The sequence below is a fragment of the Triticum urartu genome, chromosome 3A, assembly GCF_056163025.1.
Source record: "Triticum urartu cultivar PI428250 chromosome 3A, HENAU_Tu73, whole genome shotgun sequence".
NCBI classification, from domain to species: Eukaryota; Viridiplantae; Streptophyta; class Magnoliopsida; order Poales; family Poaceae; genus Triticum; species Triticum urartu.
Window position 1 is genome coordinate 405890335 of NC_141875.1, and position 23463 is coordinate 405913797.

General features: G+C 47.0%; 2 protein-coding genes and 1 pseudogene across 3 annotated transcripts; 1 reads left to right on the top strand and 2 right to left on the bottom strand.

Annotated features, from left to right (window-relative positions):
* MEE18 (maternal effect embryo arrest 18) lies at window positions 1-23054 on the bottom strand. Of its 2 annotated transcripts, XM_048706597.2 has the most exons (13): window positions 22608-22989; window positions 21820-21936; window positions 21568-21700; window positions 21355-21451; window positions 21190-21233; window positions 20793-20949; window positions 19127-19198; window positions 17712-17795; window positions 15987-16088; window positions 15526-15573; window positions 3673-3798; window positions 3404-3496; window positions 1-600 (listed from the first exon to the last, which is right to left on the bottom strand). In XM_048706597.2, exons 1-13 carry the CDS (start codon window positions 22936-22938, stop codon window positions 448-450), a joined length of 1557 nt encoding a protein of 518 aa, XP_048562554.2. In that variant the 5' UTR covers window positions 22939-22989; the 3' UTR covers window positions 1-447. The 2 variants fall into 2 exon arrangements, with proteins under 2 accessions (XP_048562554.2, XP_048562556.1); XM_048706599.2 differs by lacking the exons at window positions 1-600; window positions 3404-3496; window positions 3673-3798; window positions 15526-15573; window positions 15987-16088 and adding an exon at window positions 16881-17451 and having other exon boundaries at window positions 22608-23054.
* LOC147979868 (uncharacterized) lies at window positions 4300-9922 on the top strand (annotated as a pseudogene).
* LOC147979869 (uncharacterized) lies at window positions 19315-20786 on the bottom strand. The gene has a single exon (XM_087547216.1). The coding sequence runs from the start codon at window positions 20404-20406 to the stop codon at window positions 19462-19464; it is 945 nt and encodes a 314-aa protein (XP_087403342.1). The 5' UTR covers window positions 20407-20786; the 3' UTR covers window positions 19315-19461.
* Window positions 23055-23463: the final 409 nt, after the last annotated feature.

Here is a 23463-nt window from a genome sequence, read left to right on the forward strand (position 1 = left end):
TGGTTAAAATGCCAAGTAGATCATAAACGACATGCTCAATTCAACAATTTTAGATACAACACAAAGATACAAGCCACTAGGACAGTTATACAGTACCTAGCTATAACTTAATTAGATACAAATGCACTGAGACTGTCGTAAGTGTCACATATTTAGATGTTTTAATCAGCTTGCCCTATTGGCTTTCCCACAGTAGTGCCAAATAGGAAGTAGAACTGGCAACCGAAGCAGGCACTGGAATCGTCTGGAAGCATCGCTATTCACCAGAACTGAAATGAATGACAGTTCTTTCGAGAGGGAGACTAAAACCTACTGTTATACATTTTAGGTTTTCCTTTCAACCGTGTCATTTTGGTGCAAACCTGCAGCACTATCTGAAGTAGGACCACTAACATGATAAGAATAGGACTGGCATACTATGTACCTGAAAGTGCATCCTTCAGAGATTCAGCATACAGACGTCACGTTTTCAGTTAGAGGGTCAGGTTCCACGAGGCATGCATCCATGTGCTCGGATATCAGACCGGTCAGAGCTTGGATTAAAGACTGCGGATCAAATATGACACCCACCTTCGTGTCGCGTACAGATTTCACGGTTAACTGCAACATACGACAGCGAAATGACTGATTTTAGTAAAAGCGTAGTGACTACAGAAGCTTGTGACCAATGCCATACAGGTCAAGGATCCAAGACAAAGCAGCAAGTAGAGAATTAGGCATCAACATCAGTCATGATTACGGTAAGGTCTAAGGGGACTATGACAGTTTTTATGGCATAAAAGTTTGTAATGTTGTGATTCTAAAGTAAGCTTGTTTAACCAGGTTTATCTAAAAAAGCTGCAACAGGAAACAGTGTAAAATCTGCATCAATTACCATTATTTAAGCAACAATGAACTTATAATCTGATCTAGATTCTGTTTTACATAATGGGGATGAAGATCTATAGGTGCAACTGGATTGTGCGATGAAAATCCCAAGCAGCATGGAAACAAATTAAAAACTAGTGTACCAACAGGTTCCAAAGTGGGAAACAGTGTAAAATCTGCATCAATTACCATTATTTAAGCAATAATGAACTTATAATCTGATCTAGATTCTGTTTTACATAATGGGGATGAAGATCTATAGGTGCAACTGGATTGTGCGATGAAAATCCCAAGCAGCATGGAAACAAATTAAAAACTAGTGCTCGTTGAACTCCTTCTCGGCAGCCACCCTCGCCGCCTCGTACTCCTTATGCTCATTGAACTCCTTCTCCGCAAGCCACTTCTTTACATGCTCATCCAAGAGGGTTTCGTCTGCCAACATGATCTTCGCATCCTCCGCGTCCCATGCGAGTTGCAACCTCTCCTTCTCAAGCTCAATCTCAACAAATTTCTTAGCCTTCTCGAGCTCCCATTTGATCGCCGCCTCTTACTTCTCCAACTCGATCTTCTCCCTCTCAATTTCCAGCTTCTTCTCCACCCTCTTCCGGTCCCCATCCATCTTCTCCTTTTGCGCATCCAACATGAGCTTCTACCTCTCCTCTTTCTTGTTCTCCCTCGCCGAAAAAATGCCGGCCCATCTGGAGGACATTTTTGTAGCCGCGGCGTCACAGGAGGACCTTGCCTTCTCCCACTTGTTTCCCATGACTTGTCGCTTATCCTTTGGCACGATGGCTCTCCCATTCTCGACGACAATATCGTCCTCTTCATCGTCCAACCCAATAGATTGGTGGGAGCTTGAGCCATCATTCCTCTTCTTGCCGGCCTTGAGATCGGCCACAAGTTGTGTCCACTTTGGCACTCCATTCGATATGATCCAACAATGGCTAAAAGCAAACGGCTTCTCCGTTTCGTGATACAAAGTGGCCGCCACCACCGTCTATCAAACATATGTATGAGCACAAGAATGCAAGCATATGCAAATGATGACGAAATGAAGCAATTAAGCTTGCGTGAGTTGCCACTCCCGTCCCACTTTGAGGGCGTTTGGTTACTTGTGAGTAGTAGTCGACGTACTTGTTCACTTCCCCTTGAATGATCCCCCATCGATGTTGGAGAGATGCCACATTGCAGTTGGTCACGATAGGATGCGGCTCCCCATATTCCTTTTGTTCGTGATACTCCATCCAAATCTTCTCCCAATACTTGTTCCCTATTCGCTCAGTGCCGCAAATTGGATCCATTGTTGTGGCCAACCAAGCTTTGACCAACAAGATGTCCTCAAAAGTTGAGAATGCCGGACCTCTTGTCTTCGTCGTCTTTCCCTTCTTCTTCTTGCTCAGATTGGGATCAGATGTTGTCCCAACTTCAAATGCGGTGCCCCCCAATTCGTACTCCATTTGAATCAGACCTTGATTGTCATTGATCATGTCCGACAGGAACACCTCCTAAATGATCATGGTTTGCAAGCATTCATCATGTCTGAAATGAACTAGCGGTCTACGCAAAACACTGAACATGCCATATGCAAAGTTGATCGGACAGGAGCGACAAAAACATACCGACTCTTGTTGTGTCATTCCGTCAAACAGGTTGTGGGCAGCCCGGGAGCCGCCGGTTCCCGTGCTCATCTAAGCCCGAACGAGCTGCGGCGAGTGATTACGTCCACCGCCAGCATCTGCCTGGGCAGAAAGCTCTCCGGAATGCCCCAACCAGCTGTCGGATCCTCCTGTCCCAACGTGGTCCGACAATGCAATCTGCGTTGGCGGATGGATGGATGGGGTGCGGGGTTCCGGGCGCGGCGGAGGCGACGGCTGCTCGTCCATGTCCGCATCTCCCTACGCCGCCGCCGCCACTTCCCTCTCTCACTACAGGCGTCGCCGCATCTTCCGGGCGATGTTCTCCGGCTTGCAAGATGAAGCCGAGGACGGGACGCCGACGGACAAGGCAAACGCAGTCTCTGTCACGGCGATCTGGGATGGGCTGGACGACATCTTAGGCGGCGAATCGGGACCGGCGGTGAGGATGGGGAGCAAGGGTGGCGGACAGCGAGGGCGTGGGTGCGGGAAAGGTAGGAGGGAGGCAGAAGGAGGAAGGGTTTGGTGGATTTGGTGCAAATTATGGTGGGGTAGGGCTGTCGGGTCCGACGTGGTGGACGCGCCCGGGCGCACTCGGGCGCCCCCATATCCGCCCCATATTTGGGCTGGATCTGAGGGGTGCCGGTCAGCCCGGGCGTTTGAGGCCCGTTTAAGGAGCCCATCTGGGTCGCATTTTTGTGACCGGTCACTGACCGGGCCGTCCGCCCGGGCGTTTGAGGCGGGTTTGGGGCGCCCGGCTGTAGATGCTCTAACTAGTTGGTGCCTTCATTCACAAGGTTGTTAATTTAGAACGCAAATAGGGGAGAAATCCTACTAAGCATGGTAATTCTGTAAAAAAAATCAATAAGCACCATTGCAGCCAATAGAATAGAACTACATACCACATGAAAAATTCCTTTAGATGCCAAATTTTCAACATCTAAAGGAATTTGGCCTCCTTCAGGAACCAATATGGCATTAACATAGTCTTTGGGCTGCACATAACAATAAAAAAATTATGCAGGGAAATATTATCCACTAGCATTAAGAATTAATATCCACATGCAGAACAGAATGCTTGCATGCTCAATAACTACGTATCAAATAGCATTACGCTCAATTACAATCATCATACGATGAATTATTTTTAAAAGCATTGTCACAAACTTACATGATACTTTAGACTTTTGTCAGAATCACCATATGTCCGATTTAGAGAATCCGTAATTGCAGTCACAAAGCCAGAAGCAGACAGCCCAATAGTTTCTCTATCATGTGATCCATTTAAAAGAAGTACCTTCAATTTGAAAATATTTTGGTGAGAGCAATAATAAGAGCTAGAAACTCTATGGACTGCAAGAAATTAAAAAGACATAAAAGAGCAAAAATCCACCAGTTCATCACTTCTCCCTGAGCCGCCATATGCAGAGCCACGGGTACGTCTCTCCCTCGACTCAGCATGGTATCAGATGCCGGCGACAGCGGGGCCTGAGGACACGCCAATGTTTTTAAGGCAGTAAGGCGAGGCAAGGCGCTGGGGGCGCCTCACCGCCTAAGCGCTAAGGCATAAGGCAAGGCGGACGCAGCAGCAGAATAGAGTAGAATTTGGTAGCAACTAGGCATACACACCTTGCAGTTGCTGCTAGTTGTGAGGGACTGAGCAGAGCACTAAGCAAAGGAGCATAGTTGGCTAGCTGCGTAACATAGCAGGCACAAGCAGAGGAGCATAGCTGGACAACTAGCATGCTACATAACAGAGAAGAGGAGATCTGCCGGAGAGGAGGGGGAGGATCTGCCTGAAAGGAAGGGGGAAGCTGCCGGAGAGGACTGAGGAAGAGGGGGGGAAGCTCACGCCAAAGGTGGGGTTGGGGAAAAACTGGAACTAGTTCGATCTCTCTCCCCCTGCTCGTAACTGTTGGCGCCCAGAATTCTGGTTCCTGCCCTTTTCTTCCCGCCCATAATCTGTTTCCCGCCTGAAGCCCCAGCTTTGCCTGAGGCGTCCTGATTAGCTGCTGCGCAAGAGGAAGGAGAAGTGCTGAAGTGATGTGGTGCTGCTGATTTGCTTCTACTGCTACTGATTGCAAGGGAAGAGGAGGAAGCACTGAGGCTGCTGCTGGAACTACTGTGGAGGCGTTGCTGCTGCTGTGTGTAGCTGGTCAGGAAAATGGGTGAACCAAAAGGCCTTGCTGAGTCTGTCGAGAAGCCCACTCTGTTCCTCGCGGGCTCGAACTCTGGGACCATCATTCCTCGACAGGAAGCGGCTCAGAAGATCTGAGTTGTCGCCCACGGACATCAAGCCTGAGGTGACTACCAATTATCTGAGCTGGGCTCGGAGGGCATTGCTGGTTGTGGAGCAGAAGGAACTTGATGGGCACTTGTTATTACTGTTGAAGAACCAGGAGACAAGACTAGTGCAGAGGGAAAGAGGTGGAAGGTCATCAACTCTATGCTTATTGGGTGGTCGTTGAACTCGATGGTGCCCTCCATTGGACGCTCTCATACGGAAGACTCTGTCCACCCAGTACTCTGGCAAGGGCAATGTCATGCTCATTGCTCAGATTGATGGGAAGACTAGTCGGTTGCGCCTAGGTGACATGTCAGTGATATCATATGTGGCAGAGCTGCAGGCTTTGTAAGCAGACCAGGATAACTGTGATCCTCTGGAACTCTGATGCGGCTTGCATCGAGTCAGGGCACAAGTGAATGGCATGCAGGCGTGTGGTGGAACTTTTGGAGGGGCTCAAAGGTTGCTTTGATGGCAGGAAGGCATCCCTGCTGCACCAAACTCTCTTGCCTACTATTGATGAGGCTATTGCAGCGATGACTCAAGAGGAGGCGTGGCTATCTCTTGAGCAAGCAAACTTGGAGGTTGTGCCGGCTTTGGCATTTGGAGTCACTAAGCGCACCTGTGGGGAAGTAGGTCACCTGAAGTGGGGACTGTCCAACTCGTGGCAGAGGCAGGGAATCAGAGGGGGGAGTGGCAGAGGCAGGACTGCTAGAGGTGGAGGTGGATACTCGGGGAACTCAAGGGATCAGACTACTATGGGCAGAGGTGGATACTCGGGAAACTCAGGGGTCGGAGGGCACACATGGCAGTTGAAGAGTACAATTGGCCTATGGAGACTTTGCTCACTGGGCCTCCACTAATGACGGTAATCCTGAAAAGGCATCTCTTGCTACTAGTGAGAATGATTCAAAATGGGTTCTAGACTCTGGAGCATCTAAGCATGTTGCGGATAAATTCTGTGTGTTTGAGTCTTACAATAAGCAGCCTCCTACTCACAAGGGCACTACACAAATTGCCGATGGTACAAAATAGCCTGGTCGTAGGGGTTGACGCAGTAAAGTGCACTTCGACCATCTCCTTATCCTCGGTTTTACGTGTGTCAGCTTTTCCTGTCTATTTGGTCTCTTCGAGGGCTCTGATTGATCAAATAGACTGTTGTGTGACTCTAGACAAGTTCGGTTGTTTGATTCAGGAGGGCCAGATGAGCCAGACGGCTGAGACTGGCACCAGGCATAGGGGGCTCTGGTATGTGGACCAGGGGGTGCAGCTTGGTGTGTGTTGCGACCATGGAGGACAAGGAGAAGCAGACGATGATCCATCACTGTAGGATGGGACATGTATCTTTGATAAGATGAGTAGAATATTTCCAGATGTTATGTGTGGAATAGGCAAGGCAAGTTGACATGTGACACTTGCGAATATGCTAAACACACGAGATTTATGCTTATTCATTCGGATGTCTGGTGTCGGTGAATGGAATGAAATATTTTGTTACCTTTATCGACTGTTATGACTTGGATTTATTTGATGTGTCACAAGGATGAGGTGCTTAGCTGTTTTTAGAACTTCCACGCCGATGTGAAGAATCAGTTTCACATGCAGGTGATCAAGATTGAATATGGCATGGAGTATGTGAACAACACCTTTGGGGGCTTCTTGTCTGACCAAGGTATTCTTCATGAAACATGGTGTCCTGATACCCCCTCCCCAAAACGGTGTGGCAGAGCGAAAGAATCTTCATGTTTTGTAAGTAGCTCGCTCGCTCATGTACACGATGAATGTGCCCGAGTTCTTGTGGAGTGAAGGAGTCATGCCACCCACATACTCGATCAACCGGACACCTTCCAGGATACTAGGTATGAAATCCCCAAGTGAGTTGTTTGTAAAAAATAAGTTTGCCGTCCCTCCAGAAGTTATTTGGCAGTACTTGTTTTGTTCGGGATGATAGACCATCTGTTGGGAAATTGGGCCCACAGGCAATGAAATGTGTTTTTATGGGTTATTCCTCTAGTCAGCAGGGGTATAAGTGTTGGAGTCCCTCTGCGAAACGCATGTTTGTAAGTATGTGTAACATCCCAATTTTCCTAAATTAGGATGTTAATAGATCATTCATATGCATCTCATATTTTTTCCATGCATTATTTGCTTTTTCTGAAATATTCAAATCATTATGCAACTAAAGGCAATTTATTGGAGCGGAGATAACATGACTTCTCCCCTGTTATTAAAAATGTTCATAATGTGCAGAATATTATTTCCAGTTCATTTGATAAGTTCTGGTATTTTTCTTTATTCAGAATATTTTATTTGAGTGTTTTGTTATTGTTTTGTGTGGCCTAATGCATAAAATGACTTTTGAAAATTTGCATTAGGTGAGGAACTAGTGTTCCTGTAGTTTATAGCTGTAGGGCTATTTTGACTGTGTGTCTAGGTATTTTTATTTAGAATTTATATTGTGTATATTTTTTTGTTCTGCTGCTGTCTTTATTTTTAAAAAAAAACACCAGCCAGCCAGCGCGCAGCGCAGAGCACTGCGCGGCCCAGCAGCCAACCCCGCGGCCCAGCTCCCACCGCTGCAGCCCACCTAACCGTGAAGCGGTAAGCACAAAGACTCAAATCCTTCGAGGTTTGGTCGTTACAGATGGTATCAGAGCAGTGTGTTGACCGTAGGACGTGACCCTAGAAAATGGATTAGAAAAGCCATAGGAGTGAAAATTATTTTATAAAACTAGCTATACTTCTTGCTGTTTATTAGTTAACCCCTGAAGTATCTTGAACAGTTAAGTAGGAACTAGTGCTGAGACCACCATTCATGCTTGTTTTATATTGCAATGTTATCGTGTTAGCGTATCTGATTATGCCCACTTTCGTGGTATGAAGATACTAGATTGTTTGCTTGATTGGTAGTTGTTTGTTAAATTGCTTAGTGTCGAAATTATATATATATATATATATAAAATATTATTATATTGTTTGTTGTTTGTTTGTTGGTGTTATTCGTTGTTGTGTTTTATTGCCTTCATCATATTATGCATATGAGTAGAATATATTTATATACTAGCAAGATGCCCATGCGTTGCACGGAACATCAAGGTGCATTTATATGAGTAGTTTATCTTGTGAGAGAAAAGGATGAACAAGGAAAGGCCTTATTTGCAAATATAGAGAGGGGTGTGGGTATCTTTTTGCAAAATTGTCATAGTTTCCTTCCTATCCGTCAGATATAAATCGGACGGCCTATATTGCAGGATGGCAGGCACACCATCATCACCAACTCTGTTTTTTATAAGAGTAGAGATACATAGTCTTTGGCCCTATTATATCTATAACTCATCTATTCTTGCCCACCAGATGCCGCCGAGGCGTGATACTAGACGCAATGGTTCAGGAGGAGTACCAGGACGGCTCATCACGGATAATATCCTGCTTGCTTATGAGTGCACACATTATATGCAAAACAAGCGAACTGGGAAGGAAGGGTATGCAGCAGTCAAGCTTGATATGAGTAAGGCCTACGACCGGGTGGAGTGGAGGTTCTTGGAAAAAATGATGGGAAAATGGGTTTTGATAAAAGATGGATCGAGAGGATCATGTTGTGCATTTCATCAGTGGCGTATAAGGTAAAAGTGAATGGGTCCTATACTGATGTGATCATCCCAGAGAGAGGATTAAGGCAGGGCCCCATACCTATTTCTGTTGTGTGCTGAAGGGTTTTCCTCGCTGTTGAATAAAGCCGATGCGGATGGTAGTCTGAAGGGTATACAGTTATGTAGTGCTGCCCTAAGTCTCAACCATTTGTTGTTTGCAGATGATTCGTTGGTACTGATGAAAGCCAAGGGCAAATGTGCCACAACTCTGCAACACATACTTGACCTATATGAGAATTGCTCGGGACAGACAATTAACTTTGATAAGTCTTCTGTGATGTTTAGTAAAAACACGAGGAGTGCGGACAGACATGAGGTGTTAAATGTGCTGCACATCCGAGGCAAGACGAAGAATGAAAAATACCTAGGACTCCCTGTTTATGTTGGTGCTGCAAGATCAAAAGTCTTTGAATATCTTAAAGATAGAATTTGGAAGAGAATCCAAGGCTGGATTGAGAGACTACTTTCAAGGGCGGCGAAGGATGTCTTAATCAAAGCTTGTGCACAAGCTATACCCACTTTTGCCATGTCCTGCTTCAACCTGACAAAAACATTATGCGAACAAATGGGATCCATGATCTGTAGATATTGGTGGGCTCAGCAAGATGATATAAAGAAGGTCCACTGGTTGAGCTGGGAGCTACTGACTAGACCGAAGAGCAGGGGCGGCCTTGGGTTTCGAGACCTACACGGATTTAACTTAGCCATGCTGGCCCGGCAGGCGTGGCGGATGCTCACAGTCCCTGACTACTTGTGCGCTCGGGTCCTGAAAGCCAAGTACTACCAGTCTACTTCCATTTTGGAAGCTGAACCGAAGCCGGGGATTTCCTATACCTGGCGAAGTATATTGAAGGGAGTGGAACTGTTGAGAGAAAGTGTCATATGGAGGGTCGGAGATGGAACAAACATAAACATGTGGACTGACCCATGGATTGCTAGGGGACGGGACACAGCGACCTCGGACACCTCGTGGGAACTGTGTGCTTACTAAAGTAGCAGATCTCATTGACCCTGCTACGATGACATGGGATGAGGATCTCGTTCGGGATATCTTCTGGGCTGAGGATGCTAATATAATTCTTGCTACGCCAATCAGGGAAGATTTTGAGGACTATCATGCATGGCACTATGATGGGAAGGGTCAATTCTCTGTTAAATCTGCATACCAAGTGTACGTCAAAGGACGTGATGATGTGGCGGTGCCAACCTCTGCTGAACCAGTGCAAGAGGATGTTGATTGGAAAAAAATCTGGGCAGTGCCCTGTCAGCCCAAGGTGCAGCAGTTCCTCTGGCGCCTTGCACACAACAGCCTACCAGTAAAGATGAACATCCGGCGAAGGGAATAGAATGTGAAACTCTGTGTGTGTGCTGTCAGAGACTTGATGAGGACGGAAGCCATCTTTTTCTTAGATGTAAGGAGGTTAAAAAACTATGGAGAGAGGCGCAACTGGAGAACATCAGGCAGCGATAGAGAACATCAGATGTGTTTCCAGAGGAGTTGTCAGGTACGCCACCAGATAGAGATATTGAGTTTCTTATTGATTTAATACCAGGCACTGGACCTATTGCAAAGAGACCGTATAGAATGCCTCCTCAAGAGTTGGAGGAATTGAAGAAGCAGATAAGAGAATTGCAGGCACAAGGATATATTCGCCCAAGTTCATCACCTTGGGGAGCTCCAGTTTTGTTTGTGGAGAAGAAGGATGGGACCTTGAGGATGTGTGTTGATTATCGTTCTCTGAATGAGGCAACCATTAAGAATAAGTATCCTTTGCCTATGATAAATGATCTATTTGACCAGTTGGAGGGAGCTACTGTGTTTTCTAAGATTGATCTTCGTTTTGGTTATCATCAGTTGAAGATTCGTGAGCAAGATATTCCAAAGACTGCTTTTACTACGAGGTATGGGTTGTATGAATATCATGTTATGTCATTTGGATTGACAAACGCTCCTGATGATATATTGGTGTTCTTGGAGTTCTTGGATATGATGAACAAGGTGTTTATGGAGTTCTTGGATAAATTTGTGGTTGTTTTCATTGATGATATATTGGTGTTCTCCAAGAATAAGCAAGAGCATGAGGTGCATCTACGTTTGGTATTGGAGAAATTGAGGGAACATCAGCTATATGCCAAGTTCAGCAAATGTGAGTTTTGGCTGGATGAAGTAGCGTTCCTTGGACATGTTGTGTCAGATAATGGAGTTGCAGTTAATCCATTTAAGGTTGCTGCAGTTACAGAGTGGGAGACACCCACGACAGTTGGAGAGATTCGCAGCTTTTTGGGCCTTGCGGGTTATTACAGGAGGTTTATTGGGAACTTTTTTTAAAATTGCAAAGCCTATGACTGAATTGTTGAAGAAAGATAAGAAATTTGTTTGGACTGACCCATTTGTTGCAAAACCTATGACTGAATTGCAAAGCCTATGTCCCATTGGGTAACATGGTCCGACCCATTTTAATACTAAATTCTGCATAAAATAGGGAGTAGTAATACAATAAAATATTTTCAAATAGCATCATTTAGCGGTAGAAATTTTTAGTATATTAGGATGTCTAGATTTTATTTGTTCAAAGGAAAACAAGGCATATTTCTATTTCTATCATCAAATAAAATCTAGAAATATGAAGCTAAATTTGTGTAACTCTAGAAATGTTCAAAGATCTTCGCGTACTACCGGCCTAAAAGCCTTATTCACCTAGTGGCAAAGATCTTCGCCAAAGTGTTGTCCCTACGACTCGCCCCGAAGCTGGACAACCTTGTGAGCCGGAGCCAAAATGCGTTCATCGCCGGCAGGAGCCTCCACGACAACTTCATTCTAGTCAAGTAATCGGCCCGGCTTCTCCACCAATTGGGTGCCCCGCGAGTCTTGCTCAAGCTTGACCTTGCGCGGGCCTTCGGCTCCCTGGCTTGGCCCTTCCTCATGGAGACCCTGCGCCAATATGGCTTCGGAAATAGATTTATGGAGTGGATCGCCATCCTCCTATCTTCGGCAAGCACACGTATACTGATGAACGGTGAGCCAGGGCCACCTATCTGGCACCGCAAGGGGCTCCGGCAGAGTGATCCCGTGTCACCACAGCTTTTTGTGCTCGCCGTTGACATCTTGGGCAGCCTCATCAAGCACGCTATTGACATGGGAGTCATGGCGCGGCTACACCCGAGGCGCTCCATTCCCACTGTGTCGCTGTACGCGGACAACGTGGTGCTATTCTGCCACTGCTCGCCCAGTGACATCATCGCCGTGCGTGAGGTCCTGACGCTCTTCGGCCGCGCTTCCGGCCTAATGGTGAACTACGCCAAGAGCTCCGCCTCGCTGCTACACTGTGACACGGACGAGGCGACAGCAGCACTTGCGCACCTAGGCTACCCCATCGTCAACTTGCCGATCACATACCTTGGGATCCCCCTCACGGTAGGTCGACCAACTGCTGCCCAACTGCAGCCCCTAGTTGATGGGATTGCCGGCCGGCTCCCCGCTTGGAAGGCCAACCTAATGAACAAGCCTGGGCGGCTTGCGCTGGTGAAGTCTGTGCTGAGCGCCATCTCCGTGCATCAACTACTCGCCTACGCGCCGCCAAAGAAGACGCTTCGTCAAATTGAGAAGATTGAGCATGGCTTCTTGTGGGCCGGCCGCGCTGCCGCTAATGGAGGCCACTGCCATGTCAACTGGCGCCGTGTTTGCCGCCCCATATCGCACGGAGGCCTAGGAGTCCAGGACCTGGAGCGCGCTGGCCTTGCTCTACGGCTATGATGGCTATGGTTCTCGCACACTGACCATGAGCGCACCTGGAATGGCCTGGGCCTACAATTCTCTGCCGAGGAGCGAGCGCTCTTCTTCGCGTCCACCACAATGACCCTCGGAAACGGAACAACGGCATATTTCTGGGAAGACCGCTGGATAAATGACAATCCATTTGTGAGATCGCCCCGGCACTTTACAAGTGCATACCCAAACACCGGCGCAAAATCCGGACCGCCACTGAAGGACTGCAAGGCCATAGCTGGGCCAGGGACATTCATGGGACCTTGGGCATACACGAGATTGGCCAGTACCTTCAAGTCTGGCTGGCAATCAAGCATATCACGCTCTCGGACACCCCTGATCAGCTAGTTTGGAGATGGACGGCCTCCGGTATATACTCTGCTAGCTCATGCTATCTTGCCACCTTCCAGGGATCCATGACTTGCTTCTCGTGGAAGCTCATATGGAAGAATTGGGCGCCGCCAAGAGTGAAGTTTTTCCACTGGTTGGCCAACCAAGACCGGTACTGGACGACCGACCGCTTGGCTCGACGCGGTCTCCAGCACCAGCCACGATGCCCACTCTGTGACCAGGCTCCCGAGACGATGCGGCACCTCCTCTTGGAGTGTCCCTTCGACAGGCAGACTTGGCACGAAATCCTATCCTGGCTACAGATGACCACTGCAGGGCCAAGCCACGAAGATTCACTCATGGACTGGTGGCTGCAGGCAAGGCAAAACACGCCAACACTGATGCGTAAGGGCCTAGCCTCCATTGCTCTGTTGACACCATGGATGATCTGGAAACAGCGCAACGAATGCATCTTTGAGGGCGCCCAGCCCCTGGTTCAGGTCCTGGTCTCGAAGATCAAAGAGGAAGCCGAGCAGTGGGCAAGAGCGGGCGCCCACGGCCTACGCGTCATTCTGCCGCCCACCTGGGACGTGCACTAGTTTCGCTGATCCTAATTTGTAATTGACCTCTTAGGAGGATTGTATCAAAACTCTACCTTTTCAATGCAATGAAATGCAAAAGCCCTTTGCATTTTCTCAAAAAAAAAAAATGTTCAAAGAAAAACAAATGAAATATTAGTAATACAATAAAATCCAGAAGTATTGATCATAAATGTCTAGATTTAGTATATTTGTAACTTCAGAACAAATGGAATTTTGGTTAATACCTAATTTTTTTCGGATAAACGCAAGGCTAACATCCCTAGCAAAGGCATATGCTATCGACTATCGTAATGGCATAATACAACATATGCAACCAAATTTGGGTCGACCCGCTTGTCCCGACGGGCCAATGATGACTGGCTTCTTTGGCCCAGTTTGCGTATGAAGCCGACCCAAGACCCATTGGCCTTGAAATTTTGGGCTGGATCAATGTCCCAATGGGTATTGTCAGCTCATTCCCATCTTGAAGCTCATCTGACATAGTGGAACTGCCCATAGCGTTGCGAAAGGGAACACATGAAGCGGCAAGGAAGGCTCTACCATGGGATGATGCTTGTGATCACCATGACATTGGCAATTTTGTGTCTTATGAGGCTTTGTTTCTTTCCTATAGAGTGTTGCCTCTCTACAAACTGTGTCAACCCCAAAGGGTTGGAAGGCTGCAAAGCAAAATCCAAAGTGGCGTGAATCATGAGTTGGAAGCACTGAAGAAAAACAAGACGTGGGTGCCAACCACATTGCCAGCAGAAAATTAAGCAGTGAATTGTAACAGGATCTATACCGTGAAGCAGAATCCTAAGGGGAAGGTGGAATAGTATAAAGCCAGATTAGTCGCCAAAGGTTATAGTAAAACTTATGGAATTGACTATGATGAGATTTTTGCTCCAGTGGCAAAGATGAACACAGTAAAGATGTTGGTTTCCTGTGCTGCAAACTTTGGGTGGAAATTGTACCAATTAGATGTCAAGACTGCCTTCTTACATGGTGACTTCCAGGAAGAGGTATACATGGAGATACCACCATGTTTTGGTACACAGAACAGACTACGGGGAAGGTATGTAGGCTGAAGAAATCCTTCTATGGACTGAAACAATAGCCGAGGGAATGGTCTGATAGGTTCAGACAAGTTGTTTGTGATATGGGGTATGGTCAATGTAACGGTAACCACACAGTGTTCTATGGACACTCTGATCGGAAGATCGCCATTCTTGCAGTTTATGTGGATGACATTATCATCACTGGAGATGAGGAAATAAAAAGATTGAAGGGGTGACTGAGCAAGGAGTTTGAGGTAAAGGACTTGGGCAACCTAAAATACTTCCTTGGCATATAAGTGGCCCGGACGGAGAAGAGAATATCTTTGTGCAAACGTAAAAAACCTTGGACCTCTTGAGTGACATGGGCATGATGGTATGTCGTGCAGCCCCTACTTCAGGAGTGGCCATCTTGACACAGTGCACAAAACCCTGAGATACTTGAAGGGGACTTCAGGAAAAAGGGTTGTACTTTGCAAAGAGTGGACATCTTGATGTGGATGGCTATAATGATTCTGATTGGGCCAGTTGTCAAGAGGTAGAAGATCAACATCAAGCTATTGTGTGTTTGTGGGAGGAAATTCAGTGTCGTGGAGAAGCAAGAAACAGACAGTTGTGTCTAGATCAACAGCAGAAGCTGGGTATAGAGCTTTATCTCAAGGGTTGAGTGAGATGCTCTGGGTGAAGAACCTTCTGAGAGAGTTGAAACTTCTGAGGAAGGAACCTTGAGAGTGTGGTGTGACAATCAGTCAGCTATAAGCATTGCCAATAACCCAGTTCAACATGATAGGACAAAACATGTGGAAATTGGTCGCTTCTTCATTAAGGAGAAAGTTGATGTTGGGATTATCAGCCTTACTCATGTCAGCTCTGGGCAGCAGATTGCAGATTGCATGACAAAGAGACTGCAAACAAAGGACCGTAACTTGGCATGTGACAAGATGGGGTTGATAGATATCTGAGGGGGGCGTGTTGAACCAGTATGGGCTTGGCCCATCACCACTTAAGCCCATAAGGCCCAGTACAGATCTGTGACCTAGAAATGGAGGCGCTGCTGTCTGTGTGAGAGGGAGCGCCACACACAACAATTCAGCCCAAGCCACTACACACAGAACCACGGGTACGTCTCTCCCTAGACTCAACAGTGGATGAATCAACCATCTAATTGTCACCCTAAGGTCAACATCAAACCCGTCCCTTATCACTCAGGGCCTCCTATCTTACCAAGTGGCAAAGTGTTAATCAGGTTTTGGTAACAGAGTGGATAAGGAGATAGAACAATGAAACAAAGACAAAAGGGACCAACATAATACTGCAATTAAGCACGTAAATCTGACCAAGTGACTTAGTATAGTTACCTTGGGAATGGACCTTGATGCTATAGTCTCACCAATGCCACGCAGTACCTGCATATGGTTTTCATATCAGAACGCGAGTTGAAGCCAAAAACATAAGGAATAGTAAAAGGCTCAAAGCCAAGCCTGGTCAATTAATTGTGCGCCTTAACGGACAGTACATGGTCAAACACAGGTCAAACCACTACTAACATGTAGAAGTCGTCAGAAGTATAGAATGAAGACATCTCATAATATGCTGAATTTTTTTAAATAAAATTGTACTTGTAAATTGTACAGTACAGCAGCAGGTATGGGTGGCGGGCCGTGCTTCCAGCCTATTGGACTTGTTGCCGTCCTAAGCAGTCTTAGGCTTCTAATCCAAAACTATTTACTTCTATCAATGCACTGAGACACAAAGTTTTTGTGTTTTCAAGAGAGAATTAATCGTAATTGTAAAGTAACACCAAAAGCAGACTGGTTACCAGTGATGGACAAACTGATGTAAATAGCGACCCCATCGCATATACAATGCAATCCACCTTACTTAGCTGCTCCAAAACTGTATGGTTAGCTTCAGGAAACACCTACGAAGTAAGGTCGGTATCACCAGTTAGCAGTTAAAAAAAGGACCTGGATATCCAGCGAGCATCAGATATTTAAGCACGGCAAACGATTTTCATGACATTTTATGTTCGCCGAGGATGGCAGGTTTAGTTGGCGAGCATGGAAAATCCGCCCCAGTTCATTTTTTTGCCAGGAAATTGCCATGCTTGCAAACTAAATTTGCCATCCGCACGCCAATATATATTGCCATGAAAAACATTCGATTTGCCATGCCTAAAAAACTGATGTCAGTTTTTTAGCATTTCCGTAAAAAAAATGTAGATAATAAATATAAATTTCAGAGATCATGGTAGCATACCAATTTTACATGATAATGGGCAATTATACACCATTTAAGTCCATGATGTTTATTAAATACTGACACATATTAATACACAAAGGCTCTTCTTTCTTAAAAACATGAGGGGGGAAATGTCCAGCTCATTGTTTTCCAATTATGCATCAATATTATATCTTTACTTTTAGATGACCTTACTGAGCAGACAGAGTGCAGCTGTTATTTGTGAAGGATATATTAGTGCAGCACTGGAAAAGCATTACTCAATGGTGTGATGCTCGCATTGCTGTACTTTCAACCTTACATAGCATAGCGTGATTAACTGGGTAAGCATAAGCAACAGATATATATGTCACGGTATATCATCGTCATTTATAATATAAAATAAAATTTCATTAGATTAAGTTGACCTGTTGAATAATTTATTCTAGGAGGTAGTGATATTTATTAAATAAGATGACTAGAGTTTACCACCATTCACTTGCTGTGAATAGACTGCAAGGAAGAGGCAGGTCTACCCTCTGAAGCACTGATGCGGCCAGACTTGGCGTATCCGCGTGCACGACGTGGTCGATATGCCGATACACACGATACACCTGTGATACGGGCATCCCTCGAGTATCGGTTTTCTTGAATTAAAAAGAAAAGAAAAATGCCGATACGGCCGCTGGGACGCCGTCGACACAGGGGACATGGGGATGAAATGAGAGCAGCCCGAGCGGTAGCTGGAGTCGCTTGCTGCACCGTGGACCTTCATCGCCGCCCCGTGGACTCGCCTCGCCACCGCCTGGAGTCTTCTCCGCTGCCGCCGTCCGTGGCCAGCACGGTCTCCATCCCAATCCCTGCTTTCTCTGGTGTCTGGTCCTCCCGCACTTGCTGGTGCTGTGCTGCGTGCTTGATGTGTGTGTACTTGTTGCCGCGTGCTCTCGTACTTGCTGCCCCGTGTGTGCGTGTGTTGTGTACTTGCGTATGCTGGCCATTGGGTGCACCAGTGCTGGGCTGTTGTGCTCATGATGTTCTTGCATGCTGCTCGCCTGCTGATGTTGCTGCTAGGCAGTGAAAAGAGACATGAAGGCAATAAATGGGATAGTATTTTCTATCTCATCTCACACATTCAATTATTCTGTTTTTACTGCATGGCATTTTATTAAATATATATATATATACTCGCTGTATCGCCATATTGCTGTTTCTTGAAATTGCTGTATCCCATGTCCCCGTATCCGTATAGCCGTATCTGTGATGCTGTATCGGTGCTTCATAGGGTCTAACTAGTCAGGATAAATTTGATGTACTAAGTACTAACCTCATGCAATAGGTTGCAACCTTCACTTGACATGTAGAAGACGCGCTTGATGCTTGAAGGAAGTGCGGTGCATGAATTACAGTTCTTTCCAAAGAGAAAACAAGAAAATAAAAAGTTAAGATATTAGCAAGCATACGAGAAACCAGCAATTATGTACAGATAAAAGGAGGAAACGCAGAACACGAATATCACTTGAATGGGACAAAACCATGACATTTGCAAGAAACTGTAGTAAAAAGTAGCACTCAATATCACCGTGACAGTTTGGAGCCTTAACTTAAAATACTTGAATCCTTTTCTTCTGTAGCCAACAATAATATTTTCCTTGGTATATTAGCAGAGGTAAAAAATAATCAAGGCTCAGCCACTTAAGGTGTATTTAAGAATATTTAAGCCAGTTGGCGCAAGTGAAGCACCAGCACCAGCACCACCACCACCACCAGCACCAGCACCAACACCAACACCAACACCAACACCAACACCACCACCAACAACAACAACACCACCACCACCAACAACAACAACAACAACAACAAAGCCTTTAGTCCCAAACAAGTTGAGGTAGGCTAGAGGTGAAACCCATAAGATCTCGCGACCAACTCATGGTGTGTGGTGCGTCGCTGAGAGCGTTACGCCCCAACGAAAATCTTTTGGGTTTCATCTCCATAAGAGTGGCTGAGTTTTTACGTTGGCTCGACAAGCCTATCACAATCCTCCTTCTTTACACGAGTGAATATACACATTCTACTATTTTAGGTGCTTCCTTTTTCCACTTTCACCTTTTTGTTTAGGTTGCGCTGGCTGTGGGGTGAGCTGTAGTTGAACAGACTGAATTTTATGGATGATGTTTCCAGTGGACCGATTGCAGTTGTCATTCCGAGAAGTTATTACCATGCAAAATCAGCTTCAGAATGTCCCACGCCATTACACACTTTATTAGGTGGAGAACTTGAAAAAGGTTCTGGTAAAATGACAGTATTTGGACAGAGAAAGTAAGTGTATTCACTGTATACTTCCATTTGTCCGAATGAACAGGATGTCTAATATACACTTAGTACCCCTCCACAGAACTTGAACAAGATGTCTACTTAATACCTCCACAGAACTTAAGTTAGGTATGAATAAAACGTGAAACTGTTAAGTTCAGACAGTAAACCTTGTTATTGCAACAGAAATTCACAATAGATACTAAGTTTTTAAAATTTAGTGTGAAGGGACAGTGGCCACGAGGAACTTCAATGCTATGGTGAAGAAATATGAAGAAGAAAAAGGTTGAGATGATGCATGTCTGTCTCTTGAGATAAAAAAAGATTCCGCAAATACATGGAAGAGTGCACAGAAATTGGGCCGTGTTTGGCTGCTAACGATACAGCACCAAAGCCTGAAAATACCATGCTATTTAGTATTTAGAGTACCTTGTCAACTACTTCTCTACGGCCATTGCTTGGATGTGATATTTCATTTTGGCCTCGGATAATAGTTCCATCCTGAAAATACAAAAATATTCAGAAGGAATGTTCCATATTAATAAAAGAAGTAAGATAACACTTATTGTTTAGGAACCCTCGAGTTGAAGCTGACCCCCGCAACCCTCGAGCGCTCCCTCCTCTCCTCCTCCCCCTCCCCCTGCCGGTGCTCCCTGCCGGGCAAAGCCCTAGCGGATCCGGCAGCGGCGGGACTTCGCTCCCAGGCAGCCTCCCCACTCGAGCGTGGGGCTCGACGAAGCTGACGGAGCTGTGCTTCTCCGAGACTAGGGTTTTGCAACGGCTGCCCCAGATCCAGAGGGTCGGGCCTCTGGACCTGGCGTGGCAAGCACGCGGGCGGCACGGCGCAACCCTTTGGGGGCGCGGCTGCGGCTGCTAGGCGGTGCCCCAGCAGATCCAGGTGGCGGAGGCTGCGGGCCGCTGCGGCGGCGGCCATGGTCGGCGGCGGCAAGGTGCAGGTGGCAGGTCCCCACGATGGCGCCACTAGCCCTGCTCAACATGTCCCCCTGCAGTGGCTGGCCTTGTTTGGCAGCCATCCGGCGGCTGCTGCACTGCGCTGGCCGGTGCTTCCCTACATCGACGGTGACGATACGTGGTTTCCCTCTCGGTGCTGGTGGTCCTCTCCGGCGATCTGCTTCCCCGTCTCCTGTCTGCTCTGCTTCGGCAGTATTTGTGGTTCTGGTCTTGGGCCGGGGCGGGATCCCTGCGCGGCGATGGCCTGCGCTGACAACGGCGACACCTGAGGGTGCCGTTACCTCCATGGAGGCACTGTCATGGTCCGGACTGGACCCTCTCCTCAAGCACCGGGGGAAACCCTTGGTCCCGTTTACTGGACAAGGCAGCGCCGGCGTCTCAGCACCGTTTCCTTCTTGAAGGTGCTGCTTGGGTCGCACTTGGAGTCCCCGATGCAGCAGCTGGAGATGGTGGCCTCCCTGGTCTTTCCGGCGAGGCTTGCTGGTAATGCGATGCTGTGATGAGGGCTGCAACATAGAGCGTGGGCGCCCGGGGCGCAATGTACGCCGACGCCGGCATGTCCAAGACGATGGCTTCGCTACTTCTGGCTGGGTCCTGCCATCCACCTGCCGTCTCCTAGACACATATGGGTGGAAGGTACGTTGGCCCGGACAGACCTGGAGATGTGGTCTTCTTCGGAGGCGCCTGGCAACGGCTGTGACGCGGCCCTGAGGCTCTGAGTCTAGCTGCCTCGCCATTCATGGTTGGAGGCTGGACAAGGCAAGACCTTTCGGCGTTGCGGTCTGTAGTTGGTAGCACCTCCTCACCTGCTTGTTTGGTGAGGATGATGGTGTGTGTGCGTGTGTCCCTCCTCCTGGGAGGTTGTACCTGTAGTGCTGTTCTCTTCCTGTTCAATGAAATGAAACGCAAACTCTTTTGCATTTTCTCGAAAAACACTTATTGTTTAGTATCACTGGATGTTCTATTCACAGGAGTGATGTTGAAAATGAAAACAATCCGCCAGTTTCCACATGCAAGAATGACTTTATTTTAAAAATAAAATTGAAGGGGCGCAGATAAATTGTCACCAGCATGAGGGCAAGTAACAACTTGTATTGTGTGGAAGAAAACTTTGGTAGATTACCCATAATTCACACCCCAGAGTAAGCCTGTCATTTGTGGATATTACTGGAAGCACAAGACTTTCCGCAGGGATTTGTGACACACGTGAAAACAAAAAGATCGCAGCATCCAAAGACTGGAAGAATATGCGTGCGCCAGCAAAAAAGAAATTCCCAATGCTGCAAAAATATATGAAACAGCAGTCAGGGAAATAATTAGGCAAGCTGGGAGAAACAGCAGTCAAACGATGCTCCCAATCCACTAGTAAAATGTAAGGTCACAAGCAACATTAGGTTACGTTTATGTGCATCATACCATTAAATATATACATCAGTTGTATGAGGCAAACAGCGGTTTCACGTGGAAGCACAATGCCAAGAATAATGATTTACTGCAAAATTTCACCTTAGAAGAATCACCTGCCATTGGTGAAGCAAAATGTTTCAACTGGTCGCCGAAGGATCTGCGGAGAAGAAATTATGTCACAAATACAACAGGAATACATTGCAGTCACTAGCCTTATGAAAAAAATGTTTTTTTCACAAAAACAATATGCTTCATAAATATACTATAGAGGAGCACACCTCATTATGGAAGTAGACCAAAAATGCACGGATTGTTTCCCTGTAGGGACGAGAGACACCATCCCATAAAGAGTGTTCTCCTTCCACAATATGGTACCTATCAAATCAACAATTTAACATCACTTGGTCACACAGAGCAGGACAATAACTATAGCTATCCAGTAAGGAAGTATGAAAAACGGTATATTTTGATCAGCACTGCAGGGTTGCTACCAATCCAGCTTTGCTTCTGAAGGATCAAGAGGCAAACGGTGCCCAAGCAATCTCCGGACGGAGAGTGCTTCCAAAGTGCTTTCATCGGACAGTCTCAAGCATCTTGATCTTATGTCACCCACAGCAGGTCCACCTAAGACATGAAGGCTAACGTTCAACAACAGAAAAGATTGGACTGTGATTGTTATGTTTAAATATATTATTTCAGGTTATAGAAGCAAACGAATGATGATATAGGAAATTTGGACTTACCAAGAACACGAACAATCTCAGCTGTGCTTCCACCATCATCAGAAACTGGTAGGACATGCGCAACCCGGGTAGTCACTTTCTTCAACTCTTCTACGACGCCATTAAATGCTGTTCCACCTGGATCAAACCAAAAAGGTTATAACAATAATAGGTACTATAAGTTTTGGTCCTCATCCTGTAAGATGAGATGAGAGCCAGCCAGAAAAGAATCGAAACGGGCAGCTTAGAACATATGAAGGCTACCATTGCCAAGTGCTGTTTTAAAAAGTGAAATATCAGTATGTTACTGAAATTCCTCTGATTGATAGAAGACACCCAATAGAACTATTTGGACATGTTTTCTCGAATACAACTATTAACACAAAACACTTTTCTGTCTATGTGTATCCATGTCGTAAATGTGAAATAATGTCCATCGAACACTGTATGTTCAGAGACAACTTTGCTAGTCTCCCGACTCTCCCCGCAAACAGTAGTGAAGTATCCCCCCCCCCCCCCCCCCCCCCCAAAATCTCCAAATGTGAGTACACTCGTACAGTCACGGGGGCTCGGCCAATTGCAAACAGGTTCGCTCGCGGATTTTGCACCTATTCATCATAGGCACACCGCACACCGGTGGCACGGCGACCTGGAAATGGCGGTTGTCCTAGCCCGTCGAATCCCAACCAATTCACGCGTGTCGCCGAGTGCCACACGCCAGCGCGCGCTGAAAACGACCGCGTACCCCCACCGATTACGCCGCGCGCACACGCCACTGGCAACATCGCTCGTGAGAAGCGGAGAGTCACCTGAAAAGACGAGCAGGGACGGGGGAGCGGCGGCGGCATCGGCTCCGGTGGCGGCCATGGCGCGAGGGAGCCGGGAGGAGGAGGCGGCGGCGGCGGATCTCCCTGGTGCGCGGAGGCGGACCCGGAGGGAGCAGGTACCGGAAGAGGTGGCAGTGGCGGGGCCCGCGGTGGCCGCTGACGTGCGCGGCATTATATAGGGTGGGGTGGCGAGGAGCGGCATCGGGTGGACGCCTGGACGGAGGAAGCTGCAGCCGCGCCCGCAGCGCATCAAACAGCGAGCAACCGGAATCCGCGCGCTCCCTCCCTCTCTCCCTCTCGCCTGTCCGTGCATCCTCGTGCTCGCGCCACTCACTTACCTTTGCGGCCGTTCCGGGGATTGGGCGCGGTGACGTGGCAGCTGCACACTGGCCGTGAGACCGATCAACGGCCAGGATATGGGCTCTGGGCTTTCATGGTTTATGGGCTCAATGATACATGCCAATTTGGACTTTGAGCGGGTGCAAAAGTAGCACCGAAGTGTGGATTTAGCACCGGGGCAACTAGTTAACGAGCGCTTCTTCGAGAGCCTTGCAATGATCAGCGTCATTTGGCGTGCTCTCAGTCATTCGCCACGTGTCGCGCTCTGGGCGCTCCCTCCAGATTTTGTTTTTTATTTTGTTTTTCGCACGCATTTTCGGCTTTTTAAACGGTTTTTTTCCAGGGTTTTTTTGACGTTTTGGTATTCCAACGGTCTTCATTAGCTTTTCAATAAAAAAACTGAAAAAGAAATTACGCGAAAAAACGCGTTTACTTTTTTTCCCTTTCGCGAGAATCACGGTTTTGTTTTCGCGAGAGTCACGGCCGTGCCTCTCAAAAA

Bases quoted from the DNA above. Each gene is read 5' to 3' on its own strand.
- MEE18 (XM_048706597.2), bottom strand. From the start codon at position 22,938: ATGCACGGACAGGCGAGAGGGAGAGAGGGAGGGAGCGCGCGGATTCCG. The intron at 15,574-15,986 runs GTAACCAGTCTG...AACCATATGCAG, and splicing joins CATCAGTTTGTCCATCACTG to GTACTGCGTGGCATTGGTGA. The intron at 3,497-3,672 runs GTAAGTTTGTGA...TGTTATGTGCAG, and splicing joins ACAAAAGTCTAAAGTATCAT to CCCAAAGACTATGTTAATGC.
- LOC147979869 (XM_087547216.1), bottom strand. From the start codon at position 20,406: ATGGCGAGGCAGCTAGACTCAGAGCCTCAGGGCCGCGTCACAGCCGTT.